This window comes from Jaculus jaculus, chromosome 11, assembly GCF_020740685.1.
Source record: "Jaculus jaculus isolate mJacJac1 chromosome 11, mJacJac1.mat.Y.cur, whole genome shotgun sequence".
NCBI classification, from domain to species: domain Eukaryota; kingdom Metazoa; phylum Chordata; class Mammalia; order Rodentia; family Dipodidae; genus Jaculus; species Jaculus jaculus.
Window position 1 is genome coordinate 55,308,624 of NC_059112.1, and position 23,627 is coordinate 55,332,250.

General features: G+C 48.3%; 2 protein-coding genes across 2 annotated transcripts in view; both read left to right on the forward strand.

Annotated features, from left to right (window-relative positions):
* The window catches only part of Pde6b (phosphodiesterase 6B), a 56,010-nt gene extending 33,481 nt beyond the window's left edge, over positions 1-22,529 (forward strand). The window contains exons 4-22 of the mRNA XM_004656059.2: positions 8,191-8,331; positions 8,411-8,485; positions 9,036-9,100; positions 9,773-9,839; positions 10,022-10,069; positions 13,104-13,253; positions 13,525-13,668; positions 14,236-14,301; positions 15,183-15,329; positions 17,172-17,279; positions 17,515-17,624; positions 17,801-17,888; positions 18,300-18,400; positions 18,492-18,599; positions 18,953-19,016; positions 19,280-19,354; positions 19,875-19,958; positions 21,696-21,852; positions 22,468-22,529. Of these exons, the coding sequence (XP_004656116.1) occupies positions 8,191-8,331; positions 8,411-8,485; positions 9,036-9,100; positions 9,773-9,839; positions 10,022-10,069; positions 13,104-13,253; positions 13,525-13,668; positions 14,236-14,301; positions 15,183-15,329; positions 17,172-17,279; positions 17,515-17,624; positions 17,801-17,888; positions 18,300-18,400; positions 18,492-18,599; positions 18,953-19,016; positions 19,280-19,354; positions 19,875-19,958; positions 21,696-21,852; positions 22,468-22,529 (1,860 nt within the window). The remainder of the gene's footprint in view (positions 1-8,190; positions 8,332-8,410; positions 8,486-9,035; positions 9,101-9,772; positions 9,840-10,021; positions 10,070-13,103; positions 13,254-13,524; positions 13,669-14,235; positions 14,302-15,182; positions 15,330-17,171; positions 17,280-17,514; positions 17,625-17,800; positions 17,889-18,299; positions 18,401-18,491; positions 18,600-18,952; positions 19,017-19,279; positions 19,355-19,874; positions 19,959-21,695; positions 21,853-22,467) is intronic.
* Positions 1,302-1,709, forward strand: LOC101614002 (intraflagellar transport protein 20 homolog). Its single transcript, XM_045161740.1, has one exon. It carries the CDS (start codon positions 1,440-1,442, stop codon positions 1,707-1,709), a length of 270 nt encoding a protein of 89 aa, XP_045017675.1. The 5' UTR covers positions 1,302-1,439.
* Positions 22,530-23,627: the final 1,098 nt, after the last annotated feature.

Sequence of the window (23,627 nt, forward strand, 5' to 3'; positions counted from 1 at the left end):
CCTATGTAAAGCCAGGTACACACGGTGGCACATGCATCTGGAGTTTGTTTGCAGTAGCTAGAGGCCCTGGTATGACCATACTTTCTCTCTCTGCCTCTTTCTGTCTCTCAAATAAATATATATATATATATATATATATATATATATATATATATATATATATATATATAGAGAGAGAGAGAGAGAGAGAGAGAGAGAGTATTTTTATTTTTTTATTTTTTTTAAATTTTATTAGCATCTTCCATTATTATAAAAAAAAATCCCATGGTAATTCCCTCCCTCCCCCCCACACACTATAAACTATAAATTATTTTTTAAAAAACACACATACCAGCTAGGCATGGTGGCACATGCCTTTAATCCCAGCACATGGGAGGCAGAGGTAGGAGGATCGCCATGAGTTCAAGACCACCCTGAGACTATATAGTGAATTCCAGGTCAACCTGGACTAGAGTGATACTCTACCTAAAAAAAGAAAACAAAAAACAAAACACCACACTCATCTCAAAGGAAATAAAAGATAGTATTTTTGAGGTAAATATTAGTGACCATGGCCCAGGAACACAAATTTAGGTTACCCCAAATACTGTGTTCCAATGTGATAACAGTTTCATGAAGCCTTTTTATTATTATTTACTTGGGAGAAAGAGGCAGACAGAGAGTGAGTATGGGCACAGCAAGGCCTCCTGCCCCTGCAAATGAATTCTGGATGCATGGCCCACTTTGTGTATCTGGCTTTAGGTAGGTACTGGGGAATTGAACCCAAGCCATTAGGCTTTGCAAGCAAGTGCTCTTAACCATTGAACAATCTCTCTAACCCTAGAAGTCTTTATAGTAGCAAAGTTACAAATCAAGGATTTTTTTAAATACCTTGGTGGAAACATCAGAACTTCAGGTTGGCAGGTTGCAGCAAAGCAGGAAAATCTCTGTTGCATGCTATCTCATGGGCTTCTTAGCTTTTGGGTTGGTGGATAGAGAGTAGGAGTAAAATAACCTTCTGTAGGTAGGTAGTTGGGGATACAGATCCAAAAGTGCATCAATGTCAACCTGCCCTTGGGAGACGAGAAGGCTACTCCAGTCTGAACCTAAACCTGATTCATCAAGATGGTGATCAGGACAGATCGTGTAGCCATGGCAGCAGCCGGTGGTGGACCGTGAGGAGAGGGAAGCTCCTGCTGACAGCATCCTGGGTCGTGGGGTGCCACCAGGACAGGTCGGCAGCTATACTATGTGCCCCTCCAGGGCAGGCGCCATGTTGCACTCAGCTTTGTGCCCTCAGCATCTAGCAGTGTTGGCAAGAATGTATGTTGAATGAACGATGCCTATGACAAGCAACTGGACTTTATTCTTTCCTGACCCTTGCTCCTGTGACACATCTGACTGCCACTGTCACCCCTTCAGAGCAGAACTTCTCTAGGGAACGTGGAAGGGAAACAGCTATGGCCAAGGACATCCTGGGGGAAGCAGGGCTGCACTTTGATGAGCTGAACAAGCTGCGGGTGTTGGACCCAGAGGTTACCCAGCAGACCATAGAGCTCAAGGAAGAGTGCAAGGACTTTGTGGACAAAATTGGCCAGTTTCAGAAAATAGTTGGTGGTCTAATTGAGCTTGTTGACCAACTAGCAAAAGAAGCAGAAAATGAGAAGATGAAGGCCATTGGTGCCCAGAACTTGCTCAAATCCATAGCGAAGCAGAGAGAAGCCCAATAGCAGCAACTGCAAGCTCTGATAGCGGAAAAGAAAATGCAGCTGTAAAAGGTATCAGGTTGAATATGAAGCTTTGTGTAAAGTAGAAGCAGAACAAAATGAATTTATTGACCAGTTTATTTTTCAGAAATGAAGTGAAATTTTTATTTTTATAGCAGAAAGACAAAAAAGCACCCCCCAACACACACGCACTCAAAACCACCACCAAACCTCTGTATCGTTCCAGTGACTTCACTAACAACTCAAGCACGTTGTCAGTGGCGGGGTGCAGCCTTCAGGAGGCGGCAGTCCCGAGCCTGGGGCGCTGGTACTAAATCAGTGCATGGCCCCTGCAAGGCGGCCTCCACCTCACCTGTGCAATCTCAATATGAACTAAACACTCTGTAAATTCAAAGCTTTGGAAGGAAAAGCAATAAATTTACATTTTCAAATGAAAAAAAAAAAAAAAGATGGTGATCAGGCACAGCCCTGGTTTGTCCACCTAAGAATTTTTCCTGGCTTCCCTTCCTCCCCCACCCCACACTTGCAGGCCCATTCTGAGTCTGTGCTCCTTGCCCTGACCTACTCAGGGTCCTCTATATATGTTGAAACTTAGCCAGTAAAGCTCATCCCAACCTGATGCTTACTTTACATCCCCAGTGTTATTATGTTTTTTTAAATTCCCATCCAAGTCATCATACAGATTACCTACTCCAGACACCTCAACTGTCTGCTTTACTTTCTTTCCTAAAATTAACCTTGCTCAACTTGGCCTTCTGCTAAGTCTCTACTTGTCAATTGTTTGTGAGTCACAAGACAAGGAAATCAGAGCCACTGGCTTGAGAAAGCTCCAGCACTAGAGATGGCTTAGTGGTTCATATTTGCCTGTGAAGCCTAAGGACCCAGGTACGATTCTCCGGGACCCACAGAAGCCAGATGCACATGGTGGTGCATGTGTCTGGAGTTTATTTGCAGTGGCTAGAGACCCTGGTGCATTTGTGCTCTCTCTTTCTCTCTCCCTGTCTCTAATAAATAAATAAAAATAAATTTTAAGTGCTGGAGAGATTGCTTAGTGGTTAAGCACTTGCCTGTGAAGCCTAAGGACCCTGGTTCAGGGCTCAATTCCCCAGGACCCACGTTAGCCAGATTCATAAGGGGGCACACGCATCGTGAGTTCGCCTCTTTCTCTCTCTGTCTGTCACTCTCAAATAAATTTAAAAAAAATGTTTTAAAACTCACAGAGAAACTATAAAACAATAAATTTAAAAAAAAGAAAGCTCCATCACTCTCAAACCCATAACACTGGAGGTGTTTATACATTCCAAAAAGACTTTTACATGATAGTCACAAAAATGTTAGGCCGAACACAGAAGTGAGCAATAAATAGCTACTCAGGGGACAAAACATAGCCCAAGATAATATGATTTCCAATCTAAAACATTCTAGCGTTCCACAATCAGATGAGGGTTTAGGGGGAGAGGGGCTGTTTTGTTTTGTGTTTGGTTACTCAGGGTAGGGTCTTACTCTAGCCCAGGCTGACCTAGAATTCACTCTGTAGTCTCAAGATGACCTCAAACTCACAGCGATCCTCCTACCCTCCTCCTAGTGCTGGAATTAAAGGTGCGCACCACCATGCCCAGAAACACAATCCGATGTTTGGTATCAGTCTTGTAGAATGTTTAATACTTGTGTGGCTTCTTTTGGGGGGAATGTCAGTCCATGTTGTCTACCTGGAATGTCTCACCCACTTCCCTCCCTCCTGCCACCTTGCTGCTCCTTTAGGAAGGCACCCACATGTCTCAGTGCCCTGTCAGTTCACCCCCAATTTCTTGAGCAGAAGGCCACACTTCGAAATTTTAGCTCTTAACCAAAAAAAAAAAAAAAAAATAGGAGTGAAAATTCAGGTCTTGTTATGGGTGGTCCTGATATTCCTCTGCAACCCCATCCCTAGCCCTCTGCACCTGGGTCCCTGTATCAGTAGCACTGGCCCCAAAAGCTCCACATCAGATAGTGTGACGGGTGGGGCTGTGTGTCCTCCACTGAACCAGGAAGACAATGAATTTTGACACTCAGGCAATGCAGGCCCCTGGACGCTTGTCTCTCTGGCTCCTCGGGCTGCAGGATGCTTGAGGTGCTTCAGTGGGAGTCCTCACCACCGCGTTTTTGCCTCGATGCTTGCCAGGTTCTGAAGAAGCTGCTCTGAGCCTCAGGACAGACTGTGTAAAAGCCTGACTTGCTAGAAATACTGGCCACCCTGCCTTACATCTTTTCACATTTGATCTTAGCCAAAAGGCCAAGAAGCCATCTTACAGTTCTTTCTAGTGTGTGTTCCTTTGTTTTGTGGTGCTAGGGATGGAACCTAGGACCTTATGTAAGTGCGCTGTCATGGAGCCACATCCCTGGCCCTCACAACTCTGTCTAAAAAGAAATCCCATTGCCTACCCCACAACACCTTCTCTTTCTTGTCTCCATGTCGCAGAAGGACTGGTCATCAAGTACTAAAATATTCTCATGCCTGCCCCCTTCCCTATGTCACTCAAACCCTGGAAACTTGGGGTGAGGGCAGTTAAGAGTCTTTCTGAAAAGCAACTTGGCCCCTCATCAGATACAACAGGAGACAAGAAAGTTGGTAAATTTGCCTGGCATGGTGGCACACGCCTTTAATCCCAGCACTTGGGAGGTAGAGGTAGGAGGATTGTTGTGAGTTGAAGTCCACCCTGAGGCTACACAGTGAATTCCAGGTCAGCCTGAGCTAAAGTGAAACCCTACCTTGAAAAAAAAGAAAACTGTTAAGTTTTGCTCCAAAGCTGAAGTTCTCTCTGACTTAACACTCTGCTGCTCAGTCAGCTTTAGTGGAGCAATTCTTGCCACCCAAGACAACCAGGGCTGGATGAGGACCCAGGGGTGCAGTTCTGTTGTCTGTGTGGCCAGGACACTGGACTAGCCTGCTCAGAGAAGGGGAAAGGCCAGGGCCTTCTCCTTCAGGCTCTCACTTCCAGATAGTGAGCAAGGGAAATACTCAGAAGTCAGGAAGCAGAGAGGAGAGACTGAGCGGCCAAAGGGGTCAGTCTGGAGCCCCCACCATGATGTCCTCAGACATAAAATGGGGGGGGGTGGAATGAAGTATTCAAGTCCTTCCCCCAAGCACCCCAAAAGTAGAGAGCAGGGTGAATTGAAGAATGAGATAATGGGGAAGTGGTGAATTTAAGTTTTTATTTCCTTTGGTAATAAAATTTCAGTGTGACTGAGCATGGTGGTACATGCCCTTAATCCTAGTACTTGGGAGGTAGGAGGGTTGCTGTGAATTCAAGGCCAGCCTGAGACTACATAGTGAATTCCAGGTTAGCCTGGGCTAGAGGGAAACTCTACCTCAGGGAAAAGAAAAACAAAAAAACCTTTGGTGTGTTTAATTGTTGTTTTAGTTTTATTTATTTATTTATTTATTTGACAGAGAGAGAGAGAGGAAAAAAGAGGCAGAGAGAGAGAGAATGGGCACACTAAGGCCTTCAGCCACTGCAAATGAACTCCAGACACATGTGTCACCTTGTGTATCTGGCCTACGTGTGTACTGGGAAATCAAACCTGGATCCTTAGGCTTCACAAGCAAGCACCTTAACTGCTAAACCATCTCTCCAGCCCTGTTATTTTATTTTATTTTTATTTATTATTACTATATATACTTTTTTTTTTCTTTTTAGTTTTTCGAGGTAGGTTCTCACTCTAGCTCAGCTGACCTGGAATTCACTATGTAGTCTCAGTGTGGCCTTAAACTCACGGTAATCCTCCTACCTCTGCCTCCCAAGTGCTGGGATTAAAGGTGTACACCACCATGTCTGGGTAGTTTTTTATTTTTATTTTTATTTTTTATGAGAGATAGAGAAAGAGCACAAGAGCAAGAGGGAGAGAAAATCAGCATGGCAGAGCCTTAGCCACTGCAAACTAACACCAGATGCATGCATCACCTTGTGCACATGAGTCACCTATCTGGCTTACATGGGTTTTGGGGAGTCAAACCTGGGTCCTTGGGCTTCACAGGCAAGTGCCTTAACCACTGAGATATCTCTCCATCCTGTTTTAGTTTTTTAACTTTTATTTTTTTATTTATTTGAGAGAGAATGGGCATGCCAGGGCCTTCAGCCACTGCAAATAAACCAGACACATGCACCACCTTGTGCATCTGGCTTATGTGTGTCCTGGGGAAATCCATCCTTTGTTTTTGCAGACAAACACCTTAACCACTAAACCATCTCTACAGCCCTGTTTTAGGTTTTTGAGATAAGGTCTCATGTAGCCTATGCTGGTCTCAGATTCACTAAGTAGCCAATGCTGGCCTTGAACTCCTGATCCTGCTTCCTCTACCTTCCAAGTACTGAGATTTCATGCTTGGCTTTACCTTTGTTCTTTGTGTGTGTGTGTGTGTGTGTGTGTGTGTGTGTGTGTGTGTGTGTGTGCTCTGTGGCTTTTCTTTTTCCTTTCTTTGGTAAATTTGCCTGGCATGGTAGCGCAAATATGTACAAATATTAAAAAAAAAACTACAGAAGAGGTGTGGTGGCTCATGTCTTTAATCTCAGGACTTGGGAGGCAGAAATAGGAGGATTGCCATGAGTTCAAGGCCAGCCTGGGACTACAGAGTGAGATCCAGGTCAGCCTGGACTACAGAAGAAAACAAGAAAGGTTTCAGACATTTTAAAATCAATAGATTTCACACAAGACTGACTCTGGCACCTTTGAAGGTAGATCATGTGGCTTTGCCCTGAACACTGCTCTTCTGAGGAAGGCAGGCTCTGGTACTGGCCTTGCCACTCCTCTCGTGGGGAGAACCAAGGTCCCTGGAATGGATGTTCTTGGTGTGAAGGTTACTCAGAAGAGAAGGAAGAGGGACTGAGGCCAAGGTCAGGGTCCCTTGGGCACAGAGCAGAGCAGAGTTCCCCAGCATTAATGCCCACCAGCCAGGGTAGCAGGCAACAGGGTGGGAGCTGGGAAGGCTGGTGCAGCACCCCACAGGATGCTGCACAGAACACCAGCACTGTGCAGGGGCTGAGACGAAGCTCCTGAGCACTGGGGTCAGAGGCCAACAGGCTGTCAGCAAGTTGCTGACTGCACACAGGAACCTTGGGGTCCTGATCCTGACCTACAGTGACTATGTCAGCAAAGTCAAGCGCTTGGGCAAAGCCCCAGATGCCTGCCTGCTCTCTCGTTACCATGTGTACCAAGGCCATTGGAAAGTCAAACATGAAAACAAGGAGAAAAGAGCAGGGGTGGGGCTGTCTCCTCCAGTCAGACCACCTTAGACATGCCGCTTCCTCCTGAGCCTGCATTTGCTCAGGGCTTCACCAGACCCTGCTTCACCAGCTAGGGAAGTGATGGTGTCCACAAAGGAGGAGCCTTATTGCTGGAGGGACACAAGTGACAAGACAGCTCTAGATAGGACATGATGGGGAGGCTGGCCTTAGACCCTGTGGTGTGATCTCATCACTCTGTCCCTCTTCCTGGTGGAATAGTTTTGGGGACCAATGCTCAGATGACTCCAAAATCAGACGTGTGGCCTGAACTTTACCTATACAGCTGGCACCTCGGGCTTTGGCTTTGTAGGAAATGAAGCTTGGGGAGTAACTGTGGGCAGAAGCATGGGTGATTCCCACACATGCCCACATTCGCATGCTTTCCTATAGGTTCCCCTTCTCACATTGCATAGCCATGTACTTACACACATACTAACAACCACTCACAGTTACCCACACATGCACTTTGCATGGTTATGTAAGCATGACCTTCCAATCTCTTTCTCTCCAAGAGATCATGCTTGGTGGGGTGCTTCTATAGCAACAGAGGTTGGGGCACCCAAGGAAGATGGGGGACCACAGGGTACTGAGAAATGGGGTCTACAGGGCCAAGAGAAGATGGCAAGAAAGAATCACCAAGGAAGCACTATGGAGAAGGGACTCTGCTCTAGACAAGGCTTGCTGTGGGTCAGAGGACTCACTAGGCTGGTGGGATGATCCCCCCAGCCCCCAGGGACTATTATGTTTGAGAGCCATGGCACAGGCTCGTGAGAGGAGAGCCCTGGATTTGGTCTGACCCAGGACCTTCCGGAGGCGTTACCAAACAGTCACCTTCAATTCACCTTGCTGGCACACAAAAGCGACTGCTGTTCACAACACAGACTCTAATGTCCGGGTTGACTATGGAGCAGAAGGGAGGAACGGATGCTCAGGTCTTTGCCTTTTCATCTCACACTGTTCCAATTTCCAGTCATTTGTATATTTACTGAATTCAAGGCTTTCATTAAGTGGTGAATGTCAGGGAAGTCTGGAAGCTTTCCAGGGTTTCTCTGGGTCAAGATGAAGGTAGTAGGTACTCACATGAAACCCTGACTTACCAACAGTCAATATCCTCCCAGGGCAAGTTGGGTGTCCTGCAGGCATTGTGGTTGGACGTGTGTACACCAGTGCTGCTGAGTGCAGACAAGTGGAACCACAGGCCAACATGTGTGCCACCCTTCCAGGTGCTCCTCTGGTCAGCCAACAAGGTGTTTGAGGAGCTGACAGACATCGAGAGGCAGTTCCACAAGGCTTTCTATACTGTGCGAGCCTATTTGAACTGTGACCGGTACTCAGTGGGCCTCCTGGACATGACCAAGGAAAAGGTGAGGCCTCAGCTGTCAGGGGCTTCCTGCCCATCCTGGCCCAGTTCACAGGCTGACCTCTCCCTTCTCTTTTGTCCAGGAATTCTTTGATGTGTGGCCTGTGCTGATGGGGGAGGCCCAGCCATACTCAGGCCCACGCACACCTGATGGTCGGGTGAGTCAAGGTGGTATGGCTTTCCCTGGCCCCAACTCCATGAGTAGCACGGGGATAAGGGAGCTTCAAGTGCCTGTATGTCATCTACCCACCAGCCGTCCTTGTCCCCAGGAGGTGGAATCCCCAGAATGGCTTTGGATTTCCAGGGCTCCTTTAAATCACTCTGACATGTTTTCATATGGCACCAGGAGTACACGTGGGTGTCATACATGTGTGAATACATGTGAATTCAAGGCTTTCATTAAGTGGTGAATGTCAGGGAATGGTACGGGATGGAGCAGACACAAGAAAAATGAATCTAACCCTGTATATACAATATGTACCCATAGGTACTGGTATCAGTCTGCATATGGGTATATATGTATGCACAACACACATGTGCATGGTGGATGTGTGGATGTGTGTATGCATGTATAGTCACATGGATGCCTGTGTGGGTGTCAGAGTGTTTATGAGTGTGCACCTGGGTAGGCACTGCTGTCATCTCCCTTCAGGAAGGACCACTGAGGAGCTGGCCAAAGTCACCATGCTGTTATGTTTTGTTTTTCAGGAAATCAACTTCTACAAAGTCATTGATTACATCCTCCATGGCAAGGAAGACATTAAGGTCATTCCGTAAGTGCTAGGGTATTGCAAGCAGCTCATGCCAGGGTGGGACACCCCCAACATCTTCTCTAGAGTAGCTATATCTGGAACTTCTTGGTGGAGCCAGCAGGAAACTCCCAGTGCATAGCCCCTGTGCTATTCCAAGGAATACCGAGGGCCATGGCAGATGAAGGGGAGGTCACCAGCCTGAGGCAACTGGAGTAGATACTGGGTATACTAGGGGGTCAGGTGAGCTATCAGGTGGCCCATCTGCAGTGACTGAGTTGGGAAGTCCTCAGGTTTCTTGACTGGACCAGTGCATCTTGGCAGGTAGAGCCTCCAGAAGGTGGAGCTAGCATCACACCTAAGGGCAAGACTCCAAGCAGGCATGAGAATCCAGATACCAGGCTTGAACACAAACTGAGCTAGGACTACAGAACAAGGGCCAACACTGAGTCCCTAGAGGCCAACTGAAACCAGAAGCCCTCAGTAGAGGGAGGGTCCCCGGGAAGGGAAGGGTTCCAGTGTGGCAGAGAGAGAAGCCTCATCCTGGACTCCTCCAGGCCTAACCAGCCTTCCCCCCCACCACCCCCGCCACAATTCCTCCTATGCCTGAGCTCAGAAGGGGTAAAATGAAGTCACAGATGGTGGCATCTCATAGCCAAAGCCTCTGTCCCTCTGACCTCTGCTCTCTCCCTCCAGTACACCCCCGGCTGATCATTGGGCCCTGGTCAGTGGCCTTCCAACCTACGTGGCAGAAAGTGGCTTTGTGAGTGACCATCCCCCCAGGCCTGGGCCTGTGCTACAATGCCTGTTTACCTATCACCTTCTGTGTGTCCTTCCTGCCAGCCATGGCTTGCTTGGCCCAGTTAGAAGTTTGATTCAAGGCTGGGCTGGCCAGTGTTTATGGGTTTAGCTGCTCAAAGAGAAATTGTTTCTGATCCTTTCCAGATCTGTAACATCATGAATGCCTCTGCTGATGAAATGTTCAAATTTCAGGTATGTTCTCTCTTTGACAGAAAGTGCATTTTACTGAAAAGATGGTATTTGGGTTCAGAATGATGGACTGAATTAGTTTTTGTGCTCACGCCTGTAATACTAGTAATCAGAAAGCTGAGACAGGGAGATTGCTGCAAGCTCAGGGGCAGCCTAGGTTAGAATGAGATTCTGTCAGAAAGAAAGGAGAGAGGAAAGAAGAAAGGCAGGAAGGAAAAGAAAGAGAGAGAGAGAAAGAAAGGAAGAAAGAATGAATGGAAGGAAGGAAGGAAGGAAGGAAGGAAGGAAGGAAGGAAGGAAGGAAGGAAGGAAGGAAGGGGGCTGGAAAGATGGCTTAGTGGTTAAGGCACTTGCCTGTGAAGCCTAAAGACCCAGGTTTGATTTCCCAGTACCCACATAAGCCAAACGCAGAAGGTGGTACCTGCATCTGAAGTTCATTTACACTGGCTAGAGACCCTGGTGTGCCAATTCTCTCCCCCTATCTCACTCTCTCTCTCTCTCTCTCTCCCCCCCTCTTCTCTCATAAACAAATAAAATATCTTTTAAAAAAGAAAGAGGGCTATAGACATGGCTTAGGAGTTCTTTTGCAGTGGCTGGAGGCCGTGCCCATTCTCTTCCTCTCTCCCTCTTTTAAATAAATAAGTTGAAAAATTAAATAAGAAAAAAAGAGGGCTGGAGAGATGGTTTAGCAGTAAAGGCACTTGTTGGCAAAGCCAAAGGACCGAGGTTCCATTCCCCAGGACCCACTTAAAGCCAGATACACAAGGTGGGGCATGTGTTTGGAGTTCATTAGCAGTGGCTAGAGGCCCTGGTGCACCCACTCCTTCTCTCTCTCTCTCTCTCCCCTCCCCCATCTCTTTCATAAAGGAAGGAAGGGAGAGAGGGGAAGGGGAAAGGAAAGGGAAAGGGAAGAAACAATTATAGTCTCAGTGGCTAAGAAGCATGTATTTGGGCTCCTAGGTCTGTAAGTGGACTGATCTTGCCTGATCTCAGTTGATCCTGTCTGGTCTCAGCTGATTTTGTCATCTTAGCTGATCCTATCTGGTCTCAGCTGATCTTTACTGGGTTCAGTTGGGCTCAGTTGGTTTTTAGAGCTCAGTTGATCTTAGATGAACTCACCTGAATTTGTCTGGTCTCACTTGATCTGTCTGGTCTTGACCGTTTTTTTCTAGGCTGATAATTCCTTTCCCCTTTACTTTCCCCCTCAAAATCTCCATCATATCCCCTTCCCCTCTCAATTAGTCTCTCTTTTATTTTACTTTATGAGGTTTTCTTCCTTTTCCTTTTCTTTTTCTTTCTTTCTTTCTTTTTTTTTTCTTTTCTTTTTTCTTTTTCTTTTTTTTTTTTTTTTGAGGTAGAGTCTCACTCTAGCCCAGGTTGACCACTAACCTGAATTCACTGTGTAGTCTCAGGGTGGCTGGAAGTCATGATGATCCTCCTACCTCCGCCTACCCAGTGTTGAGATTAAAGGCGTGCGCCGCCACACCTGACTTTTATTTTGATGTCATCATCTTTTCCTCCTATTATGAGGGTCACGGCAGGTAGTGGCACTTCAAGGTCATGGGTATCCAGGCCATTTTGTGTCTTGAAGAGTGCATTGTAAGGAGTACTACCCTTCCTTTGGCTCTTACATTCTTTCTGCCACCTCTCCTGCAATGGAACCTAAGCCTTGAAATGTGTGACAGAGATGTTTCAATGCTGAGCATTCCTCTGTCACTTCTTCTCAGCACTATGGTGCCTTTTAAGTCATACCAGAGGTCACTGCCATCTGAAAAGAGAAGTTTCTGTAACCAAAAGTGAGAATAGAATTAACATACAGGTATGCACATTAACAGAAGTGCTTACCTGTAGTTTGGTGAACATAAAATATGCATTTAGCCAGACACCAACAGGCATTACACCCCTAGGGCTCATAACCTCTCGCACCATAGGTTTTCAGTACAAGGCATGTATTCCTTCCCATGGAGCAGGCCCTCCAGTCCAATTACAGAGTATTGGTTTCCTCCATGACAGACACGCACAATTATACCCATTGGCTAATTTGGCCTAACTGGCTAAACTCAAGGCTTACAGTCACATGGCACTTTCCTGAGGGAGATCATGCGGACTGGTGGGAACTTGCATTGACACACAGGGCCTCTTGGAGGAATTGGCCCACTATCCATATTTCTTTATCCAGACCCAGCATCCATGGGATGGAAGATAGGACCAACTATATAATGTTCAGGGTCCAGTACAAAATGGGAATGTGTGGCTGTTTTATGAGCAATTATTTAACAATTTAAAATATATATATATGAAAGAGAGAGAGAAAGAGGCGGAGATTTATAGAGAGAGGGAGAGAATGGGTATGCTGGGGCCTGTAGCCACTGCAAACAAACTCCAGACACAGGCACTACCTTGTGCATCTGGCTTATGAGGGTCCTGGGGAATTGAACCTGGGTCCTTAAGCTTCTCTGGCAAGTGCTTTAACTGCTAAGCCTTCTCTCCAGCCCTTATTTATTAATTTTAAAATTATCTTATTTATTCAAGAGAAATAGAGAGAAAGAAGCAGAGAGCGAGAAAGAGAGATAATTGGCATGCCAGGGCCTCCTGCCACTACAAATGAACTTCAGACACTTGAACCACTTTGTGCAACTGGCTCTTCGTGGGTACTGGGGAATTGAATTCAAGGCATCAGACTTTTCAAGAAAGTACATTTAACTGCTGAGCCACTTCTCCAACCCTTGATGAGCAATTATTAAGAGCTTTGAGAAGAGGTGGCATGAAGCCTTCCAAGAGGGGCTATGGCTGACTGCAGCCTTCACACATCCATAAAGCTTCCTCAAGTAGGGGAACCTCCTTCTCCAGCAAGTAAACCATGACACAAAATTCCTAAACACAAAGTTTGTAGGTTACGAGACAGGATGATGGGCAATCAGCACAGCCTAAAAGGGGACAGCAATTGAGGTCCACCCTAGCTACCATGTAATAAGCCCTGGCTAGGGCCAGACAGGGAAGCAGCCCTTAGCTACAGCTCTGCCTTTTCTCCCTGCAGGAGGGACCCCTAGATGACTCTGGGTGGGTCATCAAAAACGTCCTCTCCATGCCCATCGTCAACAAGAAGGAAGAGATTGTAGGGGTGGCTACCTTCTACAACAGGAAAGATGGAAAGCCCTTTGATGATCAAGATGAAGTTCTCATGGAAGTAAGCATCCAATATCAGATGTAGCCCCAAAGGTGTACCTATATGTGTCGAACCCTGGTGAGCCAGGCCCTTCTCCACATGCCTTAAGCCCCTGCCCAGCACTAGATCAGGGAGAAGGAGCCAAGATCAGCTCCTAATAGAAGCCCCACCCAGAAGTACCCACTGTGCTATAGGTAGCCTAGGAAGCCAACCACTTAGCCACAGGTGTAACACACAGTATGCATCGTCAGGGTACATGGGGAGTGGGATGACATTTCTGCCTGCTTCCCAGTCCCTGACACAGTTCCTGGGCTGGTCGGTGCTGAACACAGACACCTATGACAAGATGAACAAGCTGGAGAACCGGAAGGACATCGCCCAAGACATGGTTCTCTACCACGTGAGATGCGACAAGGACGAAATCCAGGAAATCCTGGTACTGTGCCTGATATTTCACAGGGCCCCTCTGTCTAGGGGAAGCAGGGAGTTCAGAAGTTAGGAAACATCTCTGAGGCCCAATAGCTGGGTATAGGCCTGACACACCACACACTGCACAGTCCAGAAACCATCCTTGCACCTCAGCCTCAGCTTTGAACTGGTGTGACAAGAGCCTTCCTGGACTATCTTGTGAGTTCCATTTGTAATCCAGGTGCATCTCTGAGGACACTGTGGAGAGGGCCAGGAAAGTGGGAGCCTCTGGGCACTGACCACTTCTGTCTGGTCTCACAAGTATCTGAGTCTGAGGAGACTACTGCCCTTCAGTGCTCAGGAGCCCTCCATGTTCAGTGGTAAAGGTGACACATCATTCTGTTACATTCATGGGAGGAAGGTGATACTGTTCCTCTGTCACATGGGGCAAAGGTGGCCCCATCACTAACATACTTATGGAGCGAAGGTGCACTGTCACTCTGACATAGGGTAAACATGAGGCCACCACTCTGTCATGCTCCTGAAATGAAGGTGGCACTCACTGTCCCATAACTCACCTGTTACTCTCTGTTAGCCAACAAGGGAACGCCTGGGAAAGGAGCCTGCAGACTGTGAGGAGGATGAGCTGGGGAAAATTCTGGTGAGGACCTGCTTCCTGTCCCTCAGTGGAGACCAACTACTTCCATGGGCGGGAGGGAAGAGTCCTCGCTGGGAGGAAGGGGCTGGTGCACAGCATTGTATCATGATGTTAGTGCTGCCTGTATAGGTATGTCTCCATGATCCTGGTTCTTGGGGTGTGTCTACTGGAAATAACTTGGTGTCTGCCCTTAGTGTCCCAAGCTGTCAATGTTTTGGTCTCTGAAGGCACAATTTGGACCAAATGTCCATCTGTGCTCTCTCCCTACAGAAGTGACCAAGTGACTGCAACCCCTAGAGTAAATGTATCTGTGTACACACCTGTGTGAGCAAGTATGCATGTGTGTGCACCTGTGTGTGTGCAGGTACATATACACACATGCTTGTATGTCTCCTAGAGAACATCCAGGCCAGCTTGGGCAGTTATGTGGCACTTTCCTCTCTGTGTCACTTGGGGGATTTAGCAGAATCACTAGGGCTGTTTGTCTCACTGGGCAGCCTGTGAGCTTATGAATATGCATGACAAGTTGTGAACACCAAAGGTTGTGTTGGGTTTGAGTTCACATATAAGTCTATGTATCCACATGGGTCTGAATCCATGCATGTGACTGTGTGTCTTTTCATGCATGTATTTTTGAGTTTGCTTTCCTTACAACATCACCACTCAGCTGGACAAAATCCCCACTGTCAGGTTACCTGGTGGGAGGGAACAGTAGACTGGACCAGAGCAGTATGAGTGACCCAGCTGTTTCAGTGACTAGAGAACAGATATCACCAGAGACACCTAGGGTATCTGCCTGGACAAAAGGTTCAGAGAGGAGAAATGTCAAGAACCAGTGGGACTGTGGGAGACCTGCCTCCCTCAGTCCACAATTCCTCCCACAGAAGGAAGAACTGCCTGGGCCCACGAAGTTTGATATCTATGAGTTCCACTTCTCTGATCTGGAGTGCACCGAGCTGGAGCTGGTCAAGTGCGGCATCCAGATGTACTATGAGTTGGGTGTGGTCCGCAAATTCCAGATTCCCCAGGAGGTAAGAAGCTAGGGGTGGAGATTCCAGGAGGAGAATGTTGTTGAGGATTCCAGATCCCCCAAGAGGTGGGAGGCATATGGTATGGGGTCCCAGATCCCATAGGAAGTGTTGGAGGTAAATGCATTCATTACAGAACTGGTAAAATATACAATGCTAATTTACCTAGAATAAATGATTAGATGGATAGATGGATGGATGGGTTTGTGGGTGGTTGGCAATGGATGGATAGGTAGATGAGTGGATAAGTGGGTGAGTGGGTGGCTGACTGCATTGAAAATCTGACTAGCAGGTGTTGCAGACAATTTTTTTCATTAGCTGCATGATAGGGCAATAATAGGGAAATTGTCAAAGAGTGTAGAAGGAATTGCACAGCCATGCACCCAGGAAAAGCACATAGCGTCCTCTAGGTTTGCTTACAGGAGGACCCCGGCATCCCTATGGAGGAGGGATTCACTCAGCCTTTGGCCCCACAGTTTTGCTTGCTCCCTACAGTTCTCTGTCCTAAACCTCCACCCCTGGTTCTCTACAGCCCACACGAGAGATCCATCACCTCTCATACTCCTCAGAGACAGGAGTAACAGGCTGGCATTTCTGAAAAAAATTTACTAAATGCTAAAGAAAAACAACAGAAAAAAAATTTATAGTAGACGGGTATAGTAACACATGCCTTTAGTCCCAGCACTCCAAAGGCAGAGGTAGGAGGATCACCATGAGTTTGAGGCCAACCTGAAGATTACATAGCAAATTCCAGGTCAACCTAGGCTATAGTGAGATCCTACCTTGAAAAACAAAACAAAATTATAGAAAACATGAACAGTATAAAAATATTTCCAAGCTGGGTGTGGTGGCATAGGCCTTTAATCCCAGCACCCAGTAGGCAGAGGTAGAAGGATCACTGTGAGTTTGAGGCCACCCTAAGACTACATAGTGAATTCCAGGCCAGCTTGGGCTAGAATGAGACCCGACCTTGAAAAAAAATCCAAATATTTTCTTTCTTAAAAAATATTTTATTTTGGGCTGGAGAGATGGCTTAGCGGTTAAGCACTTGCCTGTGAAGCCTAAGGACCCCGGTTCGAGGCTTGGTTCCCCAAGTCCCACATTAGCCAGATGCACAAGGGGGCACACGCATCTGGAGTTCGTTTGCTGAGGCTAGAAGCCCTGGCGCGCCCATTCTCTCTCTCTCTCCCTCTATCTGTCTTTCTCTCTGTGTCTGTCTTTCTCAAATAAATAAATAAAAATTTAAAAAAATATTTTATTTTTATTTATTTATTTGAGAGTGAGAAAGAGACAGAAAGAGAGAGAGAATGGGTGCACCAGGGCCTTCACCCACTGCAAACTCCAGATGCATGCATCACCTTGTATATCTGGCTTATGTGGGTTCTGGGGAGTAGAACCTGGATCCTTTGGTTTTGCAGGCAAGCGCTTTAACTGCTAAGCCATCTCTCCAGCCCCCCAAATATTTTATGACCCTAAATATCATGATGAAAGCAATGATATTCTCTTGCTTACAGATGTTTAGAAAGTCTCCCACCCTCTTGACCACTGGCCACACATTTGCCCCAAACATCCATGCCTAAAAATTAATATTGTGTTACAATATCCTACTTCCCTAGGAATCCTCTTCCCAGTTTGGGTCAAGGCCATATCTTGAAGCCCCAAATTCCCAATGGCTGGAGCTGTCCTTCCCACACAGGAGGGGCCAGTAGGAGCAAGGGGCAAGTGGGCTCAAGGATGCAGGAGATAAGACGATGGGCATGGCACAGGCTCTACCACAAGGAGTGTGTCAAGTTTAGGTAGACTCCTTTGTAAAATCCAGGGCCTATGTGCCCTCTGCTCCTGCAGGTTCTGGTGCGATTCCTGTTCTCTGTCAGCAAAGCCTACCGAAGGATCACCTACCACAACTGGCGCCATGGCTTCAACGTAGCCCAGACCATGTTCACGCTGCTCATGGTGTGTAGACAGGGTGGGGCAGAGTGACTCAGAGCCAGGGCAGTGACCACAGCTACTCCCTACAAGCCCAAAGGTGCTCATGAGCCAGAAGCTTGTTCAGCCCCCATCAGTGGGTGGAGGGGACCTTGCTGGGGAGGTGAAGAGGTCTGAGAACTCCCCACACTCCCCCTTCCTGCCCTCTGGAGCCAGGGAGCTGGGCCAGTGACAGATCCCAGGCCTGAACCTGTTCCCACAGACGGGCAAGCTGAAGAGCTACTACACAGACCTGGAGGCTTTTGCGATGGTCACAGCTGGCCTGTGCCACGACATTGACCACCGCGGCACCAACAACCTGTACCAGATGAAGTAGGCTGGGGGAAAGGGCAGGCTCATGGTGGGCACAAAGAGCCATAGATCATGTAGCCTGGAAGTCAGTCTCTGCAGCCTGGCAACCAGTGCTGAGAAGGGCCGGGAGGGTGTAGCACCAGGGAGGGTCAGGCTCCACCCACTGTCTTCTGACTTTTTTTCATAATATGCAACAGATCCCAGAATCCTCTAGCCAAGCTACATGGCTCCTCAATTCTGGAACGGCACCACTTGGAGTTTGGGAAGTTCCTGCTGGCAGAGGAGGTTCGTGCCTCACTTGATGCTGGGCCCTCCTCTGGGCTGGGATGGATAGGCAGAAGGTACTGGATGGTATGGGTTTTGGAGTGTGAGGTGTCACAGGACAGGCTTATGTCTGGAGATGGCTCCATATAGGTTAGAATTGTTTCCAAGAAGGCAGCAGCCATCACTGGCCAGTGGGAGACAGAGTCTTCAACAGGTAATGGGGGTGGGTGAGGGCAGCTGACCCAGGATCCTCCATCGGCAGAAGGTGGACACCAAGAGACAATACTGGCTTGTAGAAGCAGGCATGAGTCAGGCTGATCAACATGAGTGACCAAGTCAGAGTGAAAGGGACACATAGGTCCTGATAGTCAAAGGCCAAACAATCTAGGGCAATGTCTGCCATGACCCTGAGATCAACAATGGTGCCCACAGACCCTGAACATCTACCAGAACCTGAACAGGCGGCAGCATGAACACGTGATCCACCTTATGGACATTGCCATCATTGCCACCGACCTGGCCCTCTACTTCAAGTATGGCGCATCAGAGGCAGGAGGGAGGGCAGGGTTCTGGGAAGACACACACACTCTGCCACCAACCCCTTCCCTCCTTCTTGGGGTCCAGGAAAAGAACAATGTTCCAGAAGATTGTGGATGAGTCCAAGAACTATGAGGACAAGAAGAGCTGGATTGAGTACCTGTCCCTGGAGACAACGCGGAAGGAGATAGTCATGTGAGAAGCAAGCAGGGCAGCATGTCCACTGCTGGCTACTTAACCCTGCAGACCTCCTTGACCCTCAGAGCCAGGAGACCCCAGAACAAGAGCAGCTCTAAGTGGTGTACTGATGCCTGGGAACACAGGCTCTGTCCCTGTCTGCCTTGTTTTAGGGGAGCTTTCATGGGATTCATGGTCAGATAGCCCTCCTTGATCATTACTTGCTTCATCCTCAGCCTCCTTTCTTCACCTGCAAGATGGTGACCTGGGACCAGCCCCTTCCCCAGGCCTGTCTTAGGGAGCTACTAAGAAAATGTGTCAATCCTGAGTCCAGAAGGCACCCAGTAATGTGGTCTGTTGTCTGCCCACAGGGCCATGATGATGACAGCGTGTGACCTGTCTGCCATCACCAAACCCTGGGAAGTCCAGAGCAAGGTCAGGACTGATGTCTGGACCCACAGTAGCCCGTCACTGGCATTCCTATGGCATGGGTGAGGGTGACTTGGCACCTGGGGAGCCAAGCCACAGGGAAATAACTGCTGGTTTGCAAAGTAAAATGGTGGGCCCACTAGGCCTGGCTATATGCATGCAGCATGGGAGATGCCACATGAACACACTGACCAGGCCCAGCAAAGCCTCAAGGGGATGGCCTGCTGTTCCTGAACCAGAGCCCCACCATGGCTTTTGTGTGTCCCCAGGTCGCTCTTCTGGTGGCTGCTGAGTTCTGGGAACAAGGCGACTTGGAGAGGACAGTTTTGGATCAGCAGCCCATTGTGAGTGCTACATCCAGCTTTCACACTGACCCAAGGATTAGATCCCTAGAGGGGATCTGGAGTTCTGGAATCAATCCTGATTTGTGGGGTCCTGTGGCATGTGTGAGAGTGGTTCTGTATCTATAGAAGATACAGGGTGTGGGCAGAAGTGAAAACCAGGATACAGGCTGCTGCTCATAACCAGGAGCCACAGTTCATACCACAGCCCGGACAGCCTGGAAAGGGCAGTCCCAGGAAGAATGTGAAAATCAGGTCTAGTCCATGGCAAAAGGGACACAAAGGCAATTATGGTTAGGGTTAGGAACCACTGCTAGTACCAAAGATGGAACTAAGACAGTGACCCTGCGGGGGAGGGGGGGTGAAATTGATGCAGGTTTTATCTCCCAAGCCAACTCTTCCCAATGTGAAGAGCTGTCTGGAGCAGGCTCGAGGGCAGGTACAGACTGGGTCCTTGGCCAACTAGTGGTCTCATGGGGGGAAAGGCAGCACCCAGGTCACCTGCTTCTGTTTCCTTCACAAGCCCATGATGGACCGAAACAAAGCTGCCGAGCTACCCAAGCTGCAAGTTGGCTTCATTGACTTCGTGTGCACATTCGTATACAAGGTACGCAATGAAGGCTTTCCACAGTGGCTGGGACAGTGGCCAGGAGCTGGCAGAGCATGGGCTGGACCTCATGGGGAGGAACCCTTTGTATGGACTTCACCCTGATTTGGCAAGGCTGATGGGGGAGATCATCACAGCACCTACATCAGCCTGCTCAGCCCATGCATGGCCTTCAGAAGTATGGAGAATCTAGCCAGCATATCTCGGTTCACCCCAAGGTCTCTTTTCAAATGTCCCTGCCTCAGAGCACTCTTTTCACCCACAGCAGGCAGTGTTTCTGAGAACATGACTGCAGCTTGCCGGCTAGGGGGTCTGAAGCTTCCAAGGCAAACCTGGGTCTGGTTGGCCCCACCACGTGCAACGTGCAGAACACAAGAACAGCCATGTTTCCACCAGATGGCCAGGGACAAGTGCTCTGCAGACTCTGCTATTTGAGTTCTGCTATGTGGCCCAGGAACATAACACAGGGCAGGAGCTGGGGGAGAGCTGCTTGTATGAGCCCTGACTGCAGAGCGCTGTGCGGCACACCACCACTCCACACTACTCTGTAGACTTAGCCAGCCAGACACAACACTGCTAAATGTTGTCTGGTTCCAGGTGCAACCAGCCCTCAGCAACCAGCCAGCCAGCCAGCCAGAGTCAAGGACTCTCCCTTTCCAAGGTGGTCGCTACCCAAAAATGGGCCTCACTGTCCTCAATCCACCCATACCATGTGACATGTGCATGAGTACATGTGAATGAATAGACCATAGGGCCTGCCTGTCATCAGAGCCCCTAGCCCTTCTATAGGTGGCATTCTCTGCTCTATTCTTGGGATTCTCTTCCTGCTAGTACAGTGTCTAAAGCACATCGCAAGGCTCCCCTTGCACAAGGCCTGTCCCCCTATAGGGCTTTGCTGGAAACCAGACACCTTTTCTCCCCTCTGCTAGCCAGCCACAGATCACACTGCCTGAGGATCAGTCCTAGGTAAAATAGGCTGGGGAAGAGGGGACATCAGGCTCATTCTAGTCACATGGGGGGGGGCAGTCTTTACAGCCTGGTGACTAGTCTTAAGAGAAGCCACACCGATGTAGCACCAGGAGTGTCTAACCTCACCCCACTGACCTTCTGACTTAAAAAAAAAAAAATTATATACTTTTATTGGGCTGGAGAAATGGCTTAGCAGTTGGGGCACTTCCCTGCAAAGCCTAAGGACTCATGAGTTCAATTCTCCAGATCCCATGTAAGCCAGATACACAAAGGTGAGGGAAGCACAAGGTCACACATGCCCACTAAGTGGCACATGCCCACTTAGTGGCACAAGCTTCTGGAGTTTGATTGCAGTGCCTGAAGCCCTAGCACACCAATTCTCTCTCTCTCTCTAAAATAACATCATTTTTACTTATTTGCAAGCAGGAGGGGGAAACAAGGAGAGAATGGGCATGCCAGAGCCTCTTGCCACAAATAAACTCCAGATGCATGTGCCACTTTGTGCATCTGGCTTTATGTGGGTCCTGGGGAATCAAACACAGGACGTAAGGTTCTGCTAGAAAATGCCTTTAACCACTCATCTATCTCTCCAGTCCATCCTTTTGACTTTTCAGTACATTTGCAAGATCCCAGAAACCCAAGCCAACGTATATGGCTTGATTCTAGACCAGCACCCCCAGTCTAGTGAGGCTGGTGGCAGGGTGGGCTGGGGCCTTAGAGGTCACTACTGAGCCCTCCTGGACAGCACTGACTTTTGGGTTCTCTCAGGAGTTTTCCCGTTTCCACGAAGAGATTCTGCCCATGTTTGACCGACTGCAGAACAACAGGAAGGAGTGGAAAGCACTGGCAGATGAGTATGAGGCCAAAGTCAAGGCTCTGGAAGAGGAAAAGAAGGCAGCGGAAGACAGAGCAGCAGCCAAAAAAGGTCTGGGCCCCTTACTGCAGCCTGGGATAGGCTCATGGTCAACCCCCAAGTCAAGCAGTCAGAAAGGCACAGCCAGGAAGCCCCATCACTGACAGACCACATTGAAAGGCTGTTGTTCTTATACATAAGGAAGCTCACTCAACTAGTAGCCCTGGTTGTCCAAGTAGCAGCTCCAAGGCTGGATATGGTGGCATGTGTCTCTAATCCCTCCCAAGCAAAACAGCCTAACACAAAGCACAGGGCAAAAAAAACAAATTAACAAGGATTAAGTCCTGTATAGTCATGGATGTGACTCACGTAAGTCAGCACACCCACAACAGAAGCCCAACAGCAGTACCTCATCTTTGCCAGGGTTTGGCTACCCTGGCTCAGGGATTCTCCCAGGCCATTGGGAGACCAACATGCACAAGGTAGCTTCAGGTCGTGGGAGGCCAGAACTGAACATAATCAGGGCATGATGACCGCAGGGGCTCAAGCACTAAACAAGGCTCAGCGCATAATCGGCTTGGGTTGGCCACAGAGCAGGCTCAGCCCTTTCTCCTGTGGGGGCTGGTAAAGGACACATGGTGTGCAAGGCAGGGAAAGCTCTTACCCATGGTCTGTCTTCTTTTGCAGGGGGCACAGAAATTTGCAATGGTGGCCCAGCACCCAAGTCCTCCACGTGCTGTATCCTGTGAGCCCTGTCCCAGGACTGTTGGTCCCTCCTACCAGTCACCCACTGGACATGGACACTGCCTCTGGCAGTATGGTGTAAGATATTAGGAAGCAAAGAAAAGGACTGAACATAACGTTGGATATTTTGAGGTTTTTTTAAGGTGTCTTTACAAACTAAAGCCAACTATGACTACTTTAAACAACTATGAATACTTGCCCACAACTCACCCTTTTTGGACACGGTTCCCAGAGACCTTCACAAAGGGTCTGGAATCACTGAGTGCTGCTCATGTACATATGTGTATATAAGGTATCCATTTGTTTCACCTGCTTTAGTAAAACCTATACCCTGGAATTCCAAATAAACAGAGAAAGCAACTTGTCTGGTGTTTATGTGGTGGCATCATTGTGGAGGGTGCATCAGCAAACTGCTGGGTCAGGGCCATGAGCAGAACTGCCAGCAGATGGGAGTGGTTAAAACAGAACTGTCCAAGACCATCATGTGGGAAGCAGTCATAGCTGTGGCTCTCAGCAATGTAATGAGCCTGGAAATCAAAGCAGAGGCTGAAGCCCCACAGAACTTCACCAGACTCACCTTTTTTGTTTGTTTTTGAGATAGGGTCTCACTTTAGCCCAGGCTGACCTGGAACTCACAGCGATCCTCCTACTTCTACCTCCCAAGTGCTGAGATGAAAGGTGTGAGCCACCAAACTCAGCTAAGATTCACCTTTGAAATGGGTACTAACTGGCAGTAAACCCCATGGGAAACCCAAGCATTTGCTCACCCAGCACAGGACGACACTAACTAGATGGGGTACTCTTGGGAAGGGGATACACCCAGCATAACATTTGCCTACAGTAAGGGGGAGCAAATTTAATTTTCATTTCACCTCAGTGTCGGCAGGAGACAAGAGACCTAGAGGGACCCCTGCAGCAACCACTGGGCATCCAGGCACTGGGATAACAGGTGGAGGAACCACTAGGAGGAAAATGGCCCCTCACTCAACTTCAGACACCAAATATAGGGCAGATCAACTAACTATAAATAAAATCCAGGGCCCCAGGCCTAGGAAATTTGCTCAAGGCAGAGCCAGGGAAGCAGCTTCACCCACCTAGTCCAC